At 36.9% G+C, this 22,130-nt stretch overlaps 1 protein-coding gene across 10 annotated transcripts in view; it reads right to left on the bottom strand.

Annotated features, from left to right (window-relative positions):
- Nucleotides 1-22,130, bottom strand: part of NCKAP5 (NCK associated protein 5) — a 638,109-nt gene that overhangs the window by 87,612 nt on the left and 528,367 nt on the right. For 8 of the 10 annotated variants that reach the window (XM_058194176.1, XM_058194167.1, XM_058194193.1 and 5 more), the window contains 3 exons: nt 18,433-22,094; nt 16,274-16,451; nt 12,220-12,286 (listed from right to left, as the gene is read on the bottom strand). In XM_058194176.1, coding sequence (XP_058050159.1) covers nt 12,220-12,286; nt 16,274-16,451; nt 18,433-22,094 — 3,907 coding nt within the window. Of the gene's footprint in view, nt 1-12,219; nt 12,287-16,273; nt 16,452-16,963; nt 17,103-18,432; nt 22,095-22,130 lie in introns of those variants that run through there. The other 2 variants (XM_058194240.1, XR_009156463.1) reach the window with 2 other exon arrangements.

Raw genomic sequence — 22,130 nt, 5'->3', positions numbered from 1 at the left:
TCTGCACTCTTTCTAGAGTCTCAACATCTTTTTTACATCGTGGCGACCAAAACTGGATGCAATATTCCAAGTGTGGCCTTACCAAGGCATTATAAAGTGGTACTAACACTTCACGTGATCTTGATTCTATCCCTCTGTTTATGCAGCCCAGAACTGTGTTGGCTTTTTTAACAGCTGCTGCACACTGCTGGCTCATATCTAAATGGTTATCCACTAGGACTCCAAGATCCCTCTCACAGGTACTACTATTGAGCAAGGTACCACATATACGGTACTGGTGCATTTTTTTTGGCCTAAATGTAGAACCTTACTTTTTTCACTGTTGAATTTCATTTTGTTAGATAGCGCCCAATGTTCAAGTCTGTCAAGATCTTTCTGTAACTTGAGCCTATCTTCTGGAGTGTTGGCTATTCCTGCCAGCTTGGTGTCATCTGCAAATTTGATGAGTTCCCCATCTATCCCCTCGTCCAAGTCATTGATGAAGATGTTGAAGAGTACTGGGCCTAAAACAGAGCCTTGGGGTACTCCTCTGCATACTTCCTCCATGTGGATGTAGTTCCGTTGAGGACTACACGTTGAGTGCGGTTGGTCAGCCAGTTACGAATCCATCTGGTGGTGGTGCTGTCTAACCCACATTTTTCTACTTTATCTAGTAGTAGGTTATGGTCTACTTTATCAAATGCTTTACTGAAGTCCAAGTAAATTATATCGACAGCATTCCTCTGGTCTACTAATTTTGTCATTTTGTCAAAGAATGCGATAAGATTAGTCTGGCATGATCTGTTTTTGACAAACCCATGTTGGCTTTTGGTTATTACTTTGTTTGCTTCTAGGTGTTCGGTGATTCGTTGCTTGATTATCTTTTCCAGAATCTTCCCCGGTATTGAGGTCAGACTGATAGGTCTGTAGTTTCCTGGATCTGTTTTTTTTCCTTTTTTGAAGATGGGAACTACATCAGCTCTTTTCCAGTCCTCTGGCAGCTCCCCTGTGCTCCAGGATCTTTGAAAGATATAGTTCAGTGGTTCTGAATAGTGGTTCTATTTGACTTGACATATGTGCATTTGGTCATACCATGAAGCAATGTTTTAAATAAGTATGGTTATTGCATTTGGTTTCTCCTAGTTAATATTTGTTTAAAAGTTTGGTTGTTGAGAATTTTATTTGTTGGCATAACCTCCAACAATTCTGGCAGGAGAGGCATGTTAAGAAATTTTTCACAACTTACAAAATCTAGGACACAATGACAGTATTTCCAGAAAAGAATTTTTTGGTATTCACCTCCCCAGATACCTCGTGTCCAGTGTTATTGGAATATTTCATTGTACAAAAATATTTATATGTTGAACTGTGTGTAAAGGGAACGCACACAGTTCAACATACAAATGTTTTCTAAACAGATGTAAAGGTAAAGGTTCCCCTTGCACATATGTGCTAGTCGTTGCTGACTCTAGGGGGCAGTGCTCATCTCTGTTTCAAAGCCGAAGAGCCAGCACTATCCGAAGACATCTCCGTGGTCATGTGGCCGGCATGACTCAACGCCAAAGGTGCACGGAACGCTGTTACCTTCCCACCAAAGGTGGTCCCTATTTTTTCTACTTGCATTTTTTACGTGCTTTCGAAACTGCTAGGTTGGCAGAAGCTGGGACAAGTAACGGGAGCTCACCCTGTTACACAGCAGCACTAGGGATTTGAACCGCTGAGCTGCCGACCTTTCGATCGACAATCTCAACGTCCTAGCCCTTCAGCCACCGCATCCCTGTAAAGAGATCTACAAAGTTCCAAAGATATCAAAAGGATAATCTATACGGCATGCATGAAGTCCCATTCTCAATATAAGCCTTGGAGTAAGTTGTAAAAATAATACTTGTATATAACTAGAGTAAACTATTGTTTCTCAAAAGTGTGCCAGCATATTTTCATATCAATTCCCTGCTAACATTTCAGTTTTCTGAACCTGTCTTCAAGTTACAAATCAACAACTACAAGAATGTTACCTGCATGATTGCACTAATTTGTTAGATCTCTCTTTCCCACATACAATTAAAACTTGGCTATCTCTAAGCTGCTTTAGGAAGCAATCCTTCTCCTAGAACTGTTAGAAAATGTGTGATGACATGCAGCTTTGTACAGATACAGATAGCTAAAAACTTGATCTGTTGGTATCCTTTTTATCCAAAAATAACACCTCAGAGTATATTTTTAAAAAAGGTACTCCCTCAAAAAGTAACCGTTGATTTGAATCTACTGGTTTTGTCTGGCAGCTGGTATCCTACTAAATTTGCCTCCAAAAAACATTTAGGGGTTCTATAGATTTCTTTGGGTAGCAAGTAAGGACATGATGGAAATATTCCTTTATCTGATGGGATGAAAAATGAATGGCTCACATACTTGCGGAGATGATTGCTACATGATTCTACTCAATTTCTATTGAAAGGGTTCATTAAATAAAGATTGACACAGATAAGCTACATTCTCAAGCCGCAGGAGAGCATAACAAACTTCTGTTGAATATAGCTTTTGATTTCAACTGAGAAGATTTTTTAGCACTGCACATTCTTTTCTTTCTTTGAATTTTACACCCGTTTTCTGAATAAAAACTCATCCAATTCATTACGGTTTGTTACGAAATCTGCTAATTTCAATAGATCATTCTGTAATATCTTAACAATTCATAGATGCTCTCACCTAATTTGACTGTTACTTTGCAAATATTTTTAATGCAAAGGATATTATCTCAAATGATGAGCTTAAATGAGACACTAAAGTCTTAGTCTTTGCTTCCATATAACGTAAACAATAAAATAATAAACCTGTTTATTGATTATTTCAATAAAAGTAATATTTGGGTACACACAGAAGATGTAAGTTACTACTTCTATATTACTTGGGAAATAATTTGGTGTTTGTGGTTAGAAAGAATTCAAAAGAACAGAGTCAATCACAGTTAGTAATTACACATGTATATGAAGATCAGCAAGATAAACAGTCTTAAAGGTACCTTCACCTTCCCAAAACCATTTGTTGAACACACAGATAAGGATTTCCCATGGGCAGATCCCTTGAGAGTGACAGAATAATACAGTTGCAAGGGACCTTGGAGGTCTTCTAGTCCAACCCCCTGCTCTGACAGGAAACCTTATACCATTTCAGACAAATGGTTGTCCAATCTCTTCTTTAAAACTTCCACTGTTGGAGCATTCACAACTTCTAAAGGCAAGTTATTCCACTGATGGTTCTAACTGTCAGGAAATTTCTCCTTAGTTCTAGGTTGCTTCTTTCCTTGATTAGTTTCCACCCATTGTTTCTTGTCTTGCTTTCAGGTGCTTTGGGGAATAGGCTGACCCCCTATTCTTTGTGGCAATCCCTTACGTATTGGAACACTGCTATTATGTCACCCAAGGTCCTTCTTTTCATTAAAAGAAAAGAAAAGAATGCTCCTATTCACTTTGATTTCAGGAAAGGAGTCAAGATCTCCCTCTTCCACCATGCTTTTTCAGTCTGAACTGGCTGTGGTCTTAACTTCTTAAAATGAGAGTTTCATTGCTCATTTTTTATCTTTCCTTCTTTCTAATGGTTAGGTACCTTCAGTAACTTTTGAGTAGCAAGATGGGGTAAAAAAGCAGTAAGTAAGCAACCAAAGGCTGGCAAAAGATAGAAAAGAAATAACCTCTTAAAATCTTGTCCTTGTTACTATCTAATATATAAGCCTCCTAATAGGTGCTCTTAATACACGGAGAGAATACTGATCTACAATAAGGCAGAGATGGGTAATGCAAGGACTGACTACTAGATTGGAGGCTGCACATAAATTGTTTATTATCCTCTCCTCCATAATTTCTAGAGTTGTATTAAGGAACAAGAAGAATTTAATCACCTTCCTCTTGGTGACCTCTTTCCTTGGCAATTGCATTCTTGATATCTGTTCCAACAGCAAATTAGCCAACTATTATAAGCTTGGTTTTTTTTTTCCCCTGGGCAGAAATTGCATGAGGACAATATTCATTTATCTTCTCTGAGAGATCATACAAACAATTCCTCAACCTGGCAGTAACAAGAGTAGCAGTGCTGCCAAGAGTATAATGGGGGTAGGAATTGTAGAGAATGTGCACTCACAATGCACCATGTTGGAAACCTGTGAGGGCTATGGGGTTACCAACACTGAAAACCCTTAATGGAATATTAACAATTGTGGAAATTGGACAAGCATTGCTATCCATCTGCTGAACTGATGTAAGCTACTTTAGGTCCAAAGAGTTGCAATAATTGAAAAAGTATGGTCTCCTTTCTCATGAAGCAGACAGAAATCCGATCAGCTTATTAAAGAAAGCTAACATTATACAAAGTATCTTCACAACATGAAATGGAAATGTAGATAAGAGATATATGCCAATGCCTTTTATAATAAATATGCGCTAACAGCAAACATATTTTTTTCAGGGATTTCCTAGCCCAAAGTCATAACAGAGATATATCAACCATGCCGGAATGCTCCCAAATATTTACAGAATTACGAAAAATTAAGCTATATACACGTATAGAAACACATACACACACATACACATCCACAAAACAGCCCAAAAAGCATGGCAGACTATTCCATACATACACAAGTGGGGTTATTGGAGGTAAGCCTAAAAATTGGGAGCAAAAGGTGAAGAAAACAGAGTATTTCACAATTGCAGAATTTGTTTCGGGTCTTGCCTGTATAACTAAATAATAAAGTCAAAATCCTTACACAGTAAAAATGTCCCTATATAATACAAATGATCCACAAGAGATATGCATCTTGAATTTCTATACTTTGTAGAAATACAAAAAAATAATAATCATAAAATCATAAAATTGGAAAGTCCCCTTTTCCAAAACACTTGAATTAGACTTAATGACAGCAAATGACTGGAGAGAGCAGTGGTACCTTTCAAATTGATCAGGAATGCTCCAAATAGCAATATTTCTAGAAACAACCTGACTTATAAAATTGATGAATAAACTGTAATTGACATTTCACATAGTCAACACCTATTCGGAGAGGGTAAAGGCACACATCTTGATACCATGACAGGTACCTATCTATTCATGCATTTGTAAAAAGCAGGGTTATATATTAAAAACTTACATTTAGGAAGGATTTATTTTTTTGACCAGGTGGGCAAAAAGAAAGGGAAAAAAATATTAATTTACTATACCATCTTTGATACAATGCAATTTCTGATACAAAAAAGGCAGAATGAAGACTGAACATTTCTCTCTCAAGTTAAACAAGAATAGAATTTTTTAATGGAAGCTATTAACAGATGATTTTTCTATAATGCTGAAGAGTTCTTTAATATAAAGCTTCATTCTTCACTTTAGAATGTTTAGCACCACTTTGTCTCTGAACTTTCAATCAAATTATATGCAAAACTCTTTGATCAAAAAATTTCCCTTTGAATTTTTCATCATCTTTTCTTTCTTTTGTGGAAACTAGAGGTGTGGTCTAAAAATGACCATCGTTATTATATGTGTCCCATTTCAGAGATATTTCCTTACCTAAACAGAGAAGCCCAACAATCACAGGTGGGCAAAAAAGCAGTGGGAAAAGGAGGAACTTTCAACTTCCTGCTGGCTTTCCAATTGACTTTCCTTCTGAGAAGCTGGCAGGGAGCATTGGAAATGATGATTATGTGACCGCAACTGCAGTGCAGTGGTGCAGCAGTGCTGAAGCAGCTACAACTTTGCCAAATTTCAATCCCTTAAGAGTAATGGGTCCCAGATTTTGGATACATTCTTTAAGTTTTAAATCCCACACTCTGGAATGAGCTTCCCCCGGGTTTACGTCGAATACCTGACCTTCGGACATTTCGTCGCGAACTAAAAACACATCTTTTTATCCACGCGGGGCTGGCTTAAATTAGTTTTAAGGGGAAATTTTATTAATTTTAAATGGGGTTTTTAGTATGGAAATTTTTAATCTCAGGCTAATTTAATAAGTTTTTAAATGGTATTTTAATCTGTATATTGTGTTGTTTTATTTTTGCCTGTACACCGCCCTGAGTCCTTCGGGAGAAGGGCGGTATAAAAATTAAATAAAATAAATAAAATAAAATAAATAAGTTAGCCCATAGGTGGTAACTTGTAATGAATTACTGGTCTATGATGCACTGTTATGGCCAATTGTAGGTTACAACCTACAAAAAATAAGGTGTTAGTAGTATGTAGAGCAATAGCTCTCAATTTCAAAATAAATAAATAAATGAAATTCAGCTCAACAATTTCAATGAAGGAGGTATGTAACCAAAACACTTTTATTAAAATATTATTTAGTGTTAATATGGATTTTATACTGTTTTAACTTTTGCTTGGGAGCCGTCCAGAGTCGGTTAGAAGAAGGGCAGCTACATAAATGTTTTAAATAAATAAAAAATAAAGGGATATATAAAATAGACTTTTCTTTCCTGATGAAATTGTTTTTAAATCAAACCGTTAAACCTTTTGCAGTGTTGTTCTTAAAAATGATGTTACAAGAAAATGGCTTCTATAGAAGGCAGAATCTACCTGGCAGATGTTTAACAATAAATTTAATGGACTGCAGAGCTCAAGTACAGCATACAAAAGAAGCTGTCACTTCAGTTTTTAATTCTGGGGCAAACACTTGTATTTCTGATTACAGGGGGAATTGCAGTTGGGTTTCACTTAAACCTTCTTTTTGCTCCTTGATCTATTTATTTCCCTTTTAAACCTCAATGGAATACACATTTCTCTAAAATCAATGTGCACTGTATTTCTGAGTAATATATTCTAGAAGAGCTTCCTACACAGAAAAAAAATCTCGGTATCATCCACAGCCTTCTCATTTCTTACATTGATTAAATTTATACCATGATCCTTCAAATTCTTTTTTACTGTTGCTGTGTACATAGTATAGAACACAAATGGACTTAAAGAGACCATTATAATGATTCCTTTATGTCTTCCTTCTGCAACTAAGCAAAAAATGGGTTATATCCCATTTTCTCTAAGTAGACTTATGTTCTCACAATACTTTTCCTGCTTCTACTCATAAAAATCATCATCTTCCCTAAAACTTGCTCCAGAGAATCACCACCAAAATGGTGGATTTAGATCCTTGTGTGTCGAATGGGTGAAGATAACCCATTTTTCTACTGGTAATAGATGCCACTATTACTATGGATGGGAGCTATGGAAAGTAAGTCAATTATACTAAGACAACCGATGTAGCATTTTTTGCAAAAACAGTCAATTAATCAGTCAATCAATCAGATCTCACCAGATTTATATAACCAAGCTGAATAAGGACCAAAATACCCAAATTATACTTAAAATAAAATCAGAAACACAGAGACTTAACAAATAAAAGCAAATACACGTGTCTCAGGATAATGTTGCAAAAGGATCCAAATTGAATCATGGAACAGAGACTTAAGAAATTGATTATGGATTCTTGCAGTTTCTAGATTCATTTTTTAAGCAGGTATGGAATGTCTATGGCTGACTCAAAGTTCTCCCTGCTGTAAAAATATCTAATGACTTACAAATCTACAACAATAGTTTAGATTCTTATTAAACATATTGCACTGTATTCTCAGGTGCTTTTAAAGAAAGGCTAATCCTAGAAACTATTAGAATATTCAAACATATAGGCTCATGAAATACTTTTGAACAGGATAAAAAAAATGCCTGGAAACCAATACTATATCTATCTATCTATCTATCTATCTATCTATCTATCTATCTATCTATCTATCTATCTATCTATCTATCTATCTATCTATCTATCTATCTATCTGAACCAAGAATGTTTAATTGTGATAAAATACTTTAGAGCCACAAGTTGCATGTTTGCTAACTTGTCAACCATATATACTGTACCAATTTAAGTATTCAATAAAGAAATTATTCTTTTTCATATAGATATTTTTTACTCATAAACTGTGCAGGCACTCCATTTTGTTTCATAAAAATGTTTTTTTTTTCAGGATATAAAAGTGAAGGCAAAATAATGGCTCATTAAAATATGAAAATAAAACAATATATCATAATAGTCTTTAAATTAGCATTTCAAAGCAGCTCTAGTGATTGGGAAAAAGTTGGAAACAAAAGCATATAAAAGCATATTAGATAGGATATTCTATCCCCTTGGGAGAGAGGTAGCAAATATGACTAATGCAGGAGATTGTGAATAACAAACAAAAACTTGTATGATACGTTTTTGAGTTTAAATTTAAACCGGTGCTCAGAACATGTGAAAACTATTGTGTCAATGTATTTGTTGTCTTTTTTTAAAAGGAGAACACATCTTAGACTCTTTTAGTCTTTTTTCTAAATGCCCCTACCGTGTGAATATGGTAGTTCATTTATTTACTGTTAGTTATTTAATAATATTAAATTATTAATTTTTCATTATTAAAATGTTATTCATTTATACCCCAACTTTATTATTTTTATAAACAACTCAAGATGGCAAACATATCCAATACTCCTTCCTCCTCTTACTTTCCTCACAACAACAACCATGTGAGGTGAATTAAGCTGAGAGAGTAATTGGCCCCAAATCATCTAGCTCAGGGGTGTCAAACTTGCGGCGTCACATCATCATGTAACATATCACAACTTTTTCTGCTAAACCAGGGGTAGGCGTGGTCAGCATGTGACGCATCTGGCCCATGGGCCATGAGTTTGACACCCCTGATCTAGCTGGTTTTTCATACCTAAGGCAGTACTAGAACTCCTGGTCTCCTGGTCTCTAGCCAGGTGTGTTAACCACTACACCAAATTCCCCACATATTAGCTATATAACAGAATATACTTATCTCCAGCAAAGGAAAACAAAATAGTATATATTATTGACATACTTTGTATTAAATATATTTATGTCCCGAAGAAAACATTTAAAAAAAAACCTATCTCAGTGTAGTGAATGAAGAAGTGTGCTATGTGTCGCTAAAATGTATTTATATATACATTTGACAATTTAAAAAAATAACATGAATAGTTCAACTATTTTTTAGTTTCTGGGTTGAATCAGTAGAATTGTATCTATAATCATGATGGTGAGATGATCTATTATGTTCAGCACAATACATAGGGTTTGGAGCTCTAGCTGACAGTCAAAGTAGCATAATTTACAGAAGATTTTTCATTGTGCATGTACAGGTATCTCTATAATAGCTGTTTATTAAATTTACAGAGAATCTTAGAGCTAAAATAAGGAGATTATTGCTCTATGTCTCACAATGTAGATTGTTTTTCGTAAGAGATTGTGGGAAGTGATGAATTTAGACTGGTAAATTTAAATATTTGACTAAGTAACTCCTTCTTCAGAGAAAATTTTGAAGGCAGGCCATGCACAGCTTCCAATTACTTAGTTACCAGTTCCTGGTAATCTGACAATCATCTTTCAAACTGTGTTATGACACTGAAGTACATTTTGTATGAGTGTCTAGACTAACTAATGTGTGATAGATTTTTAAATCTTTGATTCTGTTTCCAGCTGAGTCTCTATTATAGCCTTATAAAATATTGGACAAGTCTTTCTCATCAAAGGCAGGATCGCCTTCTTAATCCCTGACACATTTATTTCTAAGAAAGAAAGAGCAATCCATTCAAATCAGTTGCAGAAATGCCAATTTTGATATGAGGCACCAGTTCTTCCAACATATCTTTCTTCCATTCTTCTCATTAGACACTGCTCAAGACTCTCTAGTTTATTTGTTATTCATAATATAGAATTATATTATTTTATAGCAAATTTTCTTGAAGCCAAAACGTCCCATCGGAAAAGAGATCAAACTTAATGGCTTTATAAAAGCTTGGCTATTCGAGGCATCATGTTGTGTTCTCTGACATCAGAACTAAAACAAGATGTTTTGTAAAGGCTTATGCAAATGGATATATAGCACAATCAATGCATTAAAAAAATAATATTCTTTTATTTGGCAACTAATTCAAATCAATATCCAAAGTGGAAAGCTATGAACTTTTCCTCAACTCTGCAGCCTTTTTATATGTGCAAATATATACTTATAGGTAGCCTTACCAAGAGAAACAAGATTGTATTTATAATCTTATTCCAGTTTCCTTCGTTTTACAGACCTAAATGTGAGGATGGGTCACAAAGTCATTTTTTAATTATTCTTCTAAAGGCAAATTGTTGCTACACGAGGCAGTACTACCTGTACTACCAGGATAAGTTCAATAGGTCTTGTTTTGGTGCTTCATTTGTAATACAGCATAGAAACAAAAGCAGAGTGTAAGGTAGAAACAAAAACAGCACTGCTGGTCATAACATCTTAGTAAATTAAAAAACTATCTGCTAAGGAACTTCTTATTAACAGCAAATATAGCTTTAAAAAAAAGCAAAAAACCTAAAGGTTTAAAGGTAATTCTGCAACATAAAGAACAGCCATGGTTTGTCTGATTCACACACTGCATAAACAATACAGGAATACATACAGTGCATAAGAGAGGAAGAGGAGGAGAAGCTAGCATGTTTTTATTCCATAAATTAGACTTTGAAGACTTGGGGTAGAGAAATGGTGACTAAGTTTTTACTTGGTAAAAAATATGGATAAAAAAAAAAGATTAGAATGAACTTTTTTTGTTGTTTTTTTGTTTTTTGTTTACATTTATACCCCGCCCTTCTCCGAAGACTCAGGGCGGCTTACAGTGTATAAGGCAATAGTCTCATTCTATTTGTATATTTTTACAAAGTCAACTTATTGCCCCCCCAACAATCTGGGTCCTCATTTTACCTACCTTATAAATCATTAACTTAATGATAAAATGGTCCCATAGCTGCTTCCCTCTTTCTTTCTTTGCTTAGGGCAGGGGTCTCCAACCTTGTCAACTTAAGACTTGTGGACTTCAACTTCCAGAATTCCTCAGCCAGCTTTGCTGGGAGTTGAAGTCCACAAGTCTTAAAGTTGACAAGGTTGGAGACCCCTGGTTTAGGGGGCTTGGAAGACAGATTGGTGGGTGTGAAATATAGGAAGAATGTAATACAGATGAAAGGAAATCTTGTTGCACAAATGAAAATTTGTGACAGAGGCATACATACTTCAGATCCACCTCTCGACCTTTATTTTCCTTATTTGCTAAGGTTCCCCCCCTCACTTTACCGAAAATTAGGTCTGATGCATAAAAAAGAACACTAAATATATATGTTTGGGGCACATTCAGTATGTTACCCAGATCTTTCCATGAAGCCCAGTACCATTTTTTCAAGAAAAACATTTTTTTCAACATACTGAAAAAAGATGTGATGAGAAAACTCCTGAAAGCTAATGTTTAAATTAGCAAAATGAAAAACTCAAATAATTTGTCCATTAAAGAAGAGCTGTAATGGAGGGAATTAGCAGCTAGAGAAAAGCCAGAGGTGGGTTTCAGCAGGTTCTGACCAGTTCTGAAAAACCGGTAGAGGAAATTTTGAGTAGTTTGGAGAACCAGTAGTAAAAATTCTGACTGGTCCCGCCCCCATCTATTCTCTGCCTCCCGAGTCCCAGCTGATTGGGAGGAAATGGGGATTTTTGCAGTAATCTTCCCCTGGAGTGGGGAGGGAATGGAGATTTTACAGTATCATTCCCCTGCCACACGCACCATGCCATGCCTACCAAGCCATGCCACGCCCACCAAACCACACCCACAGAACCATTAGTAAAAAAATTTGAAACCCACCACTGAGAAAAGCGTAGAAGCGACTCATCCCCTTCCTCCAAGACTAAGACTCTACCACAAGGCCAAAATGATGAAAAATGAGTTTGGATGGAACTACATTAAGTCACATGGTTTGTGCTGTGATACACATTTCATCATTTGCCCTCTTGCTCCCCTTACGGATTTCCATATGCAGTAACATGCCCTGGATTTCTCAATTATCCAGGTCACGGTTATTCCAAAGGTGCTTTTTACAGAAGGCAACTGGACTTTTCTGGGTTTTTTCCCCTAAAAACATTTTGCTTATCCTCCAAGAAGCTTCTTCAATTCTAACTGATTGGTGGGAAAATTCTAGGCTTTGGAGACTTAAGAGTAGAGTAATGGTGGCCAGGTTTTTCCTGGGTAATAATAATGTTGCATTTAAACATACTCTGTATTTAAAGTTTCTTTATCTATGACTGCTATTTGAAAAGAAGTGTTAAGAAATTCCTGTCTAATTGTTCTCAATTTATTATAATTCAGTTGGTTACACAAAAGGAATATACACAGTTCAATGTATTAGTTTACCTATTAAATGACTTTGATTTCTTGAATCTTCTGCATCCTCTTGAAAGTTTTCTCTTACTACCTTGACCTGCATGACATTAAAAAAAAAAGAAAACAATAAAAATCTCTTTCAAGTATCTCTTCGGAAGAGCACAAGATAAAAGCCGAGTGATTTTAGAATACACACACACATTATTTTTTTTCTTAGTGATAGTATCTTAATATAACTTCCAAATCATACACAGTAAGAATTTAAAGTCACTTCATCCTGTGATTAATGACTTCTAAATTGGTTCTAAATGCTTGAATAAAAGCAACATCACACAGCTATCAAAAACAAATTTTGAAGACAAATAATCTTTAAAGGAAAAACATCTTCTATGATTCATTTTAACAAAAGCAAAGAAATAGAGTTAAATCTCATGAAGGCATATAGTACCCTCTTTGGAAATATTATGTGTCACGATATTCACTTATTCTAATAACATGAGATGTCCATGAAAAATACTGGAGGAAGTGCCTTTTTTCAGTACTAATGTTTCTTAGGCTTTATGCCAATAACTGTTGACAAACCTTTATCAAAGTGCAATGCATTATTGTTATCAGAGGTGAGACTAAATATAAGCAGTGGTGTATGAAGTCTCATATCCCACTCTCCCTTGTGTATATTAAATTCCATGTTAGATTAATCAATTTGGGGGAAAGAACTACTGAGATATAATGTCTAGTCTAATTCCAGGTCATTTGTAGAAGAATGATATTGAAACAGAATAAACAATTTCCATTGTAGTTGTACTTCACTATCTTTAGTCATATAGCATTGGAATATTTACTTGCCCACCTTATATGCCATTTAGTTAAATAGCGCCTTAAGTGTACATGAAAAACAATATTACCAACAAATAAATACTACAGTCTAATTTACCCACAGCTCATAGGCATCAGTGGGTTGGGTCAACTCTGCGTTAGGCTTGAACAATTTCATTACTTCTGATCCCTTCACATATACTATATACATAGCATTCCTACCAGTTGTGAGATAGTGTAGTAGAACATCTATAATATAATAGAATACTAGAATATCTATAGTCATTACACATATTCTCTAGGCAGTTGAGCTTCATGGTTCTTAAAGGGATATGTAACTGCATACATACACACATTGTTACAGCACACAATTGCTAAGAACACCGTTCTGTCTTGAACAGTCTATATACATCCATTTAATGAGATCCTAAACCTTTAATCAACCCACTGTAAAAGAATTGATGTTACAACATATCGAAAAATAAAAAGTTTGAAAATCTACCGTTAGATACATCACTTAAGTAATCCTTTTCTTTCTTTTTTATTCCAAATAGTTTAATGAGATAATGCTAGTTAATTTATTGACTAATTTTTTATATTTTAAAAAAGGATTTTAAAATTGCATGAAGCAGTAGCATAGTAATCCATCTTTGAACAATATGTTCTAATAACATTTTGATTTTTAACTTAGCAGACTACCATTTGGAGAAAGAACAAACAAAGCCTTTTCAGCCTTTTTGTTGTTACAAGGAATAAAATTATATATTATATTATATATTATATTAATTTTATTAATTATACTATACTATATGCTTTGCTATGCTATACTATTACATTACATTACACACACACAAATAGAACCATCCTTATTCTTGTCCAATAAAATGAAGTGTATTTCTTAAAGATATAGCTGAGTGGCTAGGAGAGCTAAATGGCTAGGATTGCTACGATTGCAAAGCCCCTATTAAAGGAGACAAAAATGCTTTTAAATTACTGAGCCATTAAACAACAAGAAGAAAGTTTTAAAAGAAACATTAATATTGGCTTGCATCCCCCCTCCATACCCGCCCCGTCCCTTTCTTTCTGTACAGTGAAGATATACCCTAAGCTGTCAGCACCATGTTAAATGGGGCATAGTTAAATTGAGTGGCTGTGATAAGGGGCTCTGCTTTGTTATCAAAGTTCTAGATCAGCTGGATTGAATTTCCTGCATATGGCACATTTCCAGACTTCCATTCTTTCTCTTCCTTTCAGTGACATTGCAAGGGCAGACTTAGATATGCTTATAATTTGTGGTTTTATAATGCAGGGAACATCTACATTTTCAAAGAAAAGATACTATACAAGCTACTGGCTTTTATAAAAAAAAAAGGCAGAGAGAAGAAAAAAAAACAGTTTTGTAACACATACACATGCACGTACACACAATTCTTGGAAAGGTTCTTAAAGGATGACCTTGCACATCTTCTAGGAAAGGCTTTATTTGCATGAAACTAGATAAAAATATGCATATAATATTCTGAAGTTGATCGTTTTGTCCTTAAGCATCATAAAGACTATTTGATTTTCAATTCCCACCAGGTGGAACTTCTACATTATGTTTTACTTCCACACTATATGATCTGAGAAATGGGTTCATATTTCAAACCCTATCAAAAACAGGATTGTTTGTTTGTTTGATTTTTTGTTTGTTTGGTTTTATATAAGACTACAGGAAGAGTGGTCTTTGTAAAACAGAATAAGGAAAAACAAACTGACATGCAGAACAAAGATCTTTCATTTGTGCTTGATGAAACAGTCTACTGGGAGCAGATGGTATCCCCAAGGTTTATTTTGTGTACTTCATTCATGAGATAGTTCTTAGAAAGCAATCTGTCCCTTAGCTAGCCGTTCTAAATTATTCAGAACTTTTAAAGAATGGATGCATGAGTTTTTCCAGCTATCTTGAGTGCTTATATACACAGAAGGGTGGAGTATAAATCTGATCCAGGTAATCCTCGACTTACAACCATTTGTTTAATGATTATTCAAAGTTACAACAACACAGAAAAACATAACTGATGACCTTATTTCACACTTAACGACTATTGGTCATATGATCAAAATCCGGACACTTGGCAACCGGGCTCATATTTATGAGGCTTGCAGTGTCATGGGCTCATGTGCTCACCTTTTGTGACCCTTCTGACAAGCAAAATCAATGGGGAAGCCAGAGTCACTTAACAATTGTGTCCCTAACTTAACAATGGCAGTGATTCGCTTAACAGCTGTGGCAAGAAATAACGTAAAATGGGGCAAAACTCACTCAACAAAGGTCTCGCTTAGCAACATAAATTTTGGGCTCAGTTGTGCTCATAAGTCGAGGACTACCTGTAATAAAAACAAACAAATATTTCCTGGAAAGGGGCCTCACATTATATTTTTATATAAAAATATGGCCTCTGAAGGTTTGGGGGAGGGAGAGGCACATACCATCTCCTATACACCAGGCTCCATACTGAGACTATCATTATCCCATTCAACAACATACATGCTGATCCAAATCCCAACGCATCTAGTTCTGCTGTTAAAGAAGCCTGGTTAACGCCCTCACATTCCTAAAACAGCTACAACTTACAACAGCAAAATAATTGGGGAACCATTTCTCATTTCAGAAATTCAGATGCCAGTCGCATATGCTTCCCAATAGACAAAACCCCAGCTTGTGCTGTTTTTAATTTACCAAGTCATCTCCAAATGTCTAACTAGCAATACCACCGTACCTAGGTAGGGTTAAATAAATATTTAAAACTATCAACATTGCTTTTTTTTTTTTTGCAATGTTTGAAGCAGCAGATACCAGATACCTAAGCACCATTTCTTGCAATGTATTCCTTGTGATATCTGCTCCCTATGAATCACACAATGGACTTTGATTTTAGCTAAAAATGATACGGAACTGGCGCTGCTGTTATTATTTTTATCTCAGTCTGTTTCAATTACTCCTAAGAGATAAAAAGAAGGATTCCGTGTAATTTTCAGGGTCTTGCTTCAAAGCACAGGTGGGCTGTGCAAATTTTAAAGCAGGCTGAGTCAGTTTGCACTGTTTGTTAGCCACTGAAATAGCATAATCGGATTCCCTAATCAGATCATTGGATGTTGACATTAATCCATCACTCCCCAGTTCTGAACTGTGTCCTTTCACCATACACGGGCATGTACCTTGTAGTAATACAATAACAGCCAGGAAGAAAGGAAATTCTTAAGGGAGTCTCCTCTTATTGCTTACCAAGGCCTCGTTTGGTATTTCTATATCAACCTTTGTTTTGCTGGTTTTCTTCTGGTTTCTTTGAGTATTGATGGAGTTGCTTGGAAGAGGAAAACCCTGGGATATGCTCTTCGACACGCTCCTGTAGGAAACATTTTTTGATCCACTTTCTGTCTGCTGGGCTGCCTTCTTATCAACTCTGCAGGTAGAAAGTGATTCCTCTGATCAATTACGTTGCCCTTCTTCAATCTTTCCACCTTCCCTTCTGCTTCTTTATGTTTAGTGAAATCACCCTGTATCTTTCTCCCCCTCTGGACTCCTGAGTGATAAATGTTGCTAACTATCCTTGATCAAATCTGTCACTTGCAATTTCACAGACAAAATTAGAGTCGTCGTTCAGGTATAATGATTAGTTTTAAATGTTCTAGGACTGTGAGCCAAACTTGGAAATTATTGTACAATTATTTCTGGGTGTCTTTGTGACCTAAAATCCAGGACGCGGTGAAAGTAATTACTTTTGTGGGTTATCTTCTTTGTATACTAACAATCTGCAGCCAGTTACAAGGGGGCATTAAAGAGAACACAAAGACAGATGCTGCATTTTTAAAAGAAATCGCTCCGTGATGGATGTATTAAAAAAAAAATGCCACGCTTAAAAACTGTATTCGTTTTAATAAGGCTCACTATTCTTTAATTTCAAAGACCACTGACCTGGCTAACAAAAAGCAGATAGAAATGATCAGAGCAGCCATGTGGAGCTGTTTTTATGGGGATATGTCACTCTATTTGGCAGGTGGTGGTGGTGTTTTGCATGTGTGAACGCACATCTGCATTATAAACAGCTGGCTCCCTAAAAAAAGAAAAACAAAAACAAAAACGAAGCGAGAGCTGGCTACGAATCCTCTCCCAGAACATGGCAGCATTTTTATGGGAGATTCCTACTTTCCATTTGAAAGATGGAACAACACTGTGATCCCTTGTCAGCCGTCTGAAATACCGCAGCTTAGCACAGCTGCCCTTTCTGAGATTGCAGTGTTTGATCATGTTCAGAGCTAACAAGCAAAATTATCAGAACGTGGCTGTTTCTCCCCCATCCCCCGGTTATTTAAGGATACACAATTTCCTACAGTCTTAACCGAGATCAATCACAAAAAAAGCAAATTACAATTGTCAGGCAACAATTAAAAGTTGAAGAACAATCAATGCAGAAGATAAAATCAACTCTCCCTTTCCAAAAAGAAAAAAGAAAAAAGAAAGAGAGACAAACCAGGTGAACCAGTTCTACTGATTTTTTTTTTTTAAATGCCAACAAGTTCCAGGCCATAGTAAATAATAATAATAATAACAACCCTACCACTAAAGAGGAAATAAAGGGAGATTTCTATAGTGTGAAATAGCCTTGGGCTTCATCACAAAGGCTTTAAAGGATTTGTAATCTATCACCAACTTCTAAAGAAACAGCATATGAACTGAATTTTAAGTGCTTGTTCAGTGTCCAAATATGGCTGAGCTGCAATTAGGCTGGCTGATGATGACCTAAATGTAAATATTTTGAGCCAATGAAAAAAGGGCAAGAGATCTGTATACGTGTGTGTGTGTGTGTGTGTGTGTGTGTTTATTTATTTTTGAACTTCCAATAGAACCAATGCATTAAAATTAGAATTATTTTTAGTTTTAGAATTACTAGTAGAATCTGGAAAGTTACCTTATCAAGCTGCTGTAACCCGGCATCTCTTTATCCTGTCTCTTCTCTGCCCCCTTTTGTGTTTTGTTTTGTTTTGTTTTTTGCCAGCATTTCTTTCCTGGTTTCCAGGCAGACATCCTTGCCCACACCTCTTTGGAGTTGGCTGGTGGCAGAAATTACTTTTGCCCATTTCCCTCACTCCATTCCAGGCAGCCCACAAATCTTTGCTACCTACACAAATCTTTGGGTTTTTCTTTTTCCGAAGCCATTTAGATAATGATTGCAAAGTTCTTTTCCCCACTTTTAACTCCACTACTCTGCATTGTTAAGTGGAGCATCTTGCAGTTTCTAAAGAAGCTTACAGAATTTCACGTTTAAAATGGGAAGACAGAATGCTGCCGAGAAAGGGGAACGATTAAAAAAAATCAAAAGTCAAAAGACGGTCACACTATTCTGAAAGGGAAGATTCCAAATCTATATATGCTAAAGTTCTTACCTGTGTAAAAGCTCTTTCATGAAGTTGTCTTTTCCTGAGTAGGTAGCAGTAGGGCTGCTTTTCTGTTCCAATCGTGCTTGGCTTGGGTTGCCATGTACAGCTTTTGCCAGTTTTTTCCCTTTGGGAGCACCATCTAAAAGGACAGAAGATTTCCTGTTCAGCTCGTTTTCCGCTTCGCAGTGCTGCTCGCTTTTCTTTTTGTCTTTCTTTTTTTCGGATTTTGCTTGCTTACTTCCAAAAGCTGAGCTTTTTGCCTCTTTCTTTTCTACTTTGATTTTTGAGGTATCTGTTTTTCGGCTGTTCAGGGCTGGGAGTTTACTTTTACGGAAACCAAACCAGCTGGCAAGAGAAGGGCCCCCGTTTTTTTGTTTCATCTCAGGGCCAGATGGGTTTTGCCCTTGTCCTTTCTGCATGTTTTCTTGGATGCACAACATCACTTTTTCTTCTATTGTAGGATGTGCGCTGGTTGAAAGCGAAGCCTTTCCAGATGTTTCGGGACCATTTAGACAAGTTTCTGGCAATGCTGTCTTGCTTCCTTCGGTTTTATGATGACGTTCAATCCTGTCCATGTTTTTCTGAAATGGGAAAATTTGGCCTGGGGAAACACTGGTATGGTTGATTTCTGTCTGGGTAACACTTTTTTCCATTGCTGAGTGACGCTTGGAAACGTCACTGCTTTTTTCATCTTGGCCAGGTGTATCTGGAACTTCACTCTGGGATGCTGATTTGTGGATCCCCTTTTTCAAAACACTGGTGCACAGATCTCCTTTCGGAGACGTTCGGAAGGGCAGCTTGCTTGGGTTGCTCATCTGACTACTGGAACCACTCACTTTAGCACAAATGCCTGGCCGAGTGTAAGAAAGTGCAGGAACCGCCTCTGTTGTCCTAGTCATTTCAGAAACAAACTTCATTTGTAATCCCTCCCCTGTCGAGTTTTGCCTGGTTAAAGAATTCCCTCGTTCTGAGGTATTTGTTATAATCTGTGTTCTCACTTTTCCCAACCGTTCTGGGGAAGGTGCATGCAATAGTTCTTCACTATAAATACTGAAACTCTGACTACGGGCCTTGGCTCCAGTCATACCAAGAGCTGGCTTCAGGTATGCTTTATTGCTAGAAGAAATGGATCTTTTAACAGATTTGTTTTCAAATCTGTCCGGCTCTATCAAATTGCAAGTTTCAGGGGAAATAGGGAAAGCTGGGTCCATTTTGGGCTTCTTTGAGAAACTTTCCTTTATTTGGGGCTCCAGACTCCATTCTTCAGTGTCCCCTAAGTCTATAGTGGTTTGAGGTGAAGATTCACCTTGCCTATCTTTATCTGAATTCACGTTGCATTTAGAGGCTGCATTCATACAGTCTTTTTCCTGCTTTCCTGGCACAGTGGAACTCTTTCTGACAAAGCGAGGAGATGTTATGAATAATTTCAGTCCCACAGAGAGATGGGGCTTCAGGACCTTGCCAGACAAGTTTCCATCATCCTTGACCTGAGATAACAATGGAACTGAAGAAGGGTTAATTTGAGGCAGAACACTCTGTTCCCCAACTATACTTATGTCATGCTCCAGTGAAGTGGAGAAACTCTCGGGAAATTTTGGTTTCTGAGGTACACCGGTCTCCTGAGACAGGGAACTTGTATCTTGTGTTGTGAAAGGTGTAGGGACAACTCTGGAATTATACAGTTCTTGGTTGCTGTAGAACATGGGCAAGTTCGAATTTGGTGAACAAATTTTCTTGGTGAAAATCTTGGAAGTAACTTGGCTTGTGGCAGGGGATTTTTCTGATACACATTTGCCTTCTCCCTTGTCCTGAAAGTGGTTTAATTCAAGTTGAGGTGTGGCAGGCAGTTTATCAGTTTTTGTTTCATAAACAGCGACATTGTGACAAAGAGACACTGAATTTCCTTTCTGTGGTGACAACTGAACATCTTTTCTTGTACCGCTGAGAAAACCCCCTCTTGGTTGGTCAAGAGCAGGGGGTGAATGTTCATAATGTGATCTAATTAAGAGTGAAGTTGATCTGCCAGGAGGAAGGGGAGGGGGAGGAGATCTGGCTTCCGCTGGTGGCCCTTCACAATAGACATCTCTGGTTGGTTTCTCTTCACTATGGACAGGCTCTAGAAGATGCTGAGGCAGGGCAGTTGATTCCGAGAGCAAAATCTTAGTTTCTGGATGGGCTAACATCTTGCAGTTATTCAAGCCTACTTTTGAATTCTGATTTGGATTTGGCATCTTTTTGTGTCTTGACCATTTTGCCGGTGAGACTGGACCTTTATCCAAGGTCTTAAAGCAATGGGGAGAGACTAAAGGACAGTTTTCAGCCATGGCCGCTTTTGCTGTCTGTGGCAAAAACTTGTCTCGGCTGGATACTCTTGTTAATTTGTGTTTTTGATTATTACCTCCCTGGATACAAGAAGGGGAGCTCAAATTAGAAGAAATACTGCATGAGGGCTTGGTTAGTTTTTGTTGAGAGGTATTTTGACACTGTGGTTTTCCAAATTGTATAGGACAATCTCTGATGTGGGGAGCAGGGACATTTGCACAGTCATCCTTGAAATCATTTGGGGCAGTTTTTCTCTCTGCTTTATTAACAGGTATTTGCATAACATGGCAGCTTTTAGCATCTATTGCTTTCTGCAAATTAGATACTCCCTGAGATAAACACGTAGTGTTTTCTGCATCACAAGGCTGGTGGATTGAAATTTCATTTCTAGTTACAGTAACAATTCCAGCCTGATGTGAATTAAATTCAATAGGTTTGCCATCTTCGGCATCGAATATTACAGTAATACATTCTTCTGAAGAAGTCTTCTTTATAATTTTTTGCTGCTTAATAAAATTGCATGCCTTTGTCCTGATGTCTGAGGGAGGGGCTTGTTTTTCAGAAGATGGCAGCTGAGTGTTTTCTTTCTCCCCAAGCACACCACAGCTCCCGGTGTTCTTTTCTGCAAAGGGTGCTAATGACAAATACGACGGGCTTTTCTCGTCGCTGCTCTCTACATGTAATTCATCAAGGATTTCATTGTCGTCAGTATCTGAAAGGTGTAAATTAAGGTCTCTCCAGCTTACACTGGAAAGACTTTTATCTATCTGCAGCACAGGCAGCTTCATATCCCTGCACGATTTTGCACCCAACTGAAATCCATTGACAAAACTAGTCAGTTTTTCGGGCTTTTCCTTTGAATTAAAATAAGACCTTATTTCTGATAAATGCTTTCTATCAGGTTCCCAGCCAAATAAGCTGTCAGAAACACTGTGAGTTAATTTATTACAGTAGTGCCAACAGTCTTTCCTTGGTACTTCATGCAGTAGTACTAAAGACGAAGAGTCATCATCCACATCCTCGTGGGAATCAGAATCATACACAAAGATTTTTGGGTGATCTAGGCAAGCTACCTCCATTTCAGGCCTGCCATTGGTCTGTTCTTTATGAGCGCCATACTTAATTCCGGGAGAATAGATTCCTTCGTTAGAATCCATGCAATCTTTATAGCCCCATTTGGATATAACCGAAGGAGGTTCTAATGTTTTTTTTTGCTTTTGTAACTTCTTCAGCCCATCCAGAATGTGGTTTTCCTTGATACGAGTTGGAGGTAGGTCATCAGCAGGACTGGAATGGTTGCTGGGGAGTGAAGAGCCTATACTTATCCTTTTATCCCAGCTTACTGACTAATTTGAAATGGGAAAAAGAAAATATACATGTTT

Source organism: Ahaetulla prasina, chromosome 1 (assembly GCF_028640845.1).
Source record: "Ahaetulla prasina isolate Xishuangbanna chromosome 1, ASM2864084v1, whole genome shotgun sequence".
Taxonomy (NCBI): Eukaryota; Metazoa; Chordata; class Lepidosauria; order Squamata; family Colubridae; genus Ahaetulla; species Ahaetulla prasina.
This window is presented reverse-complemented; position numbering and strand designations above follow the sequence as displayed.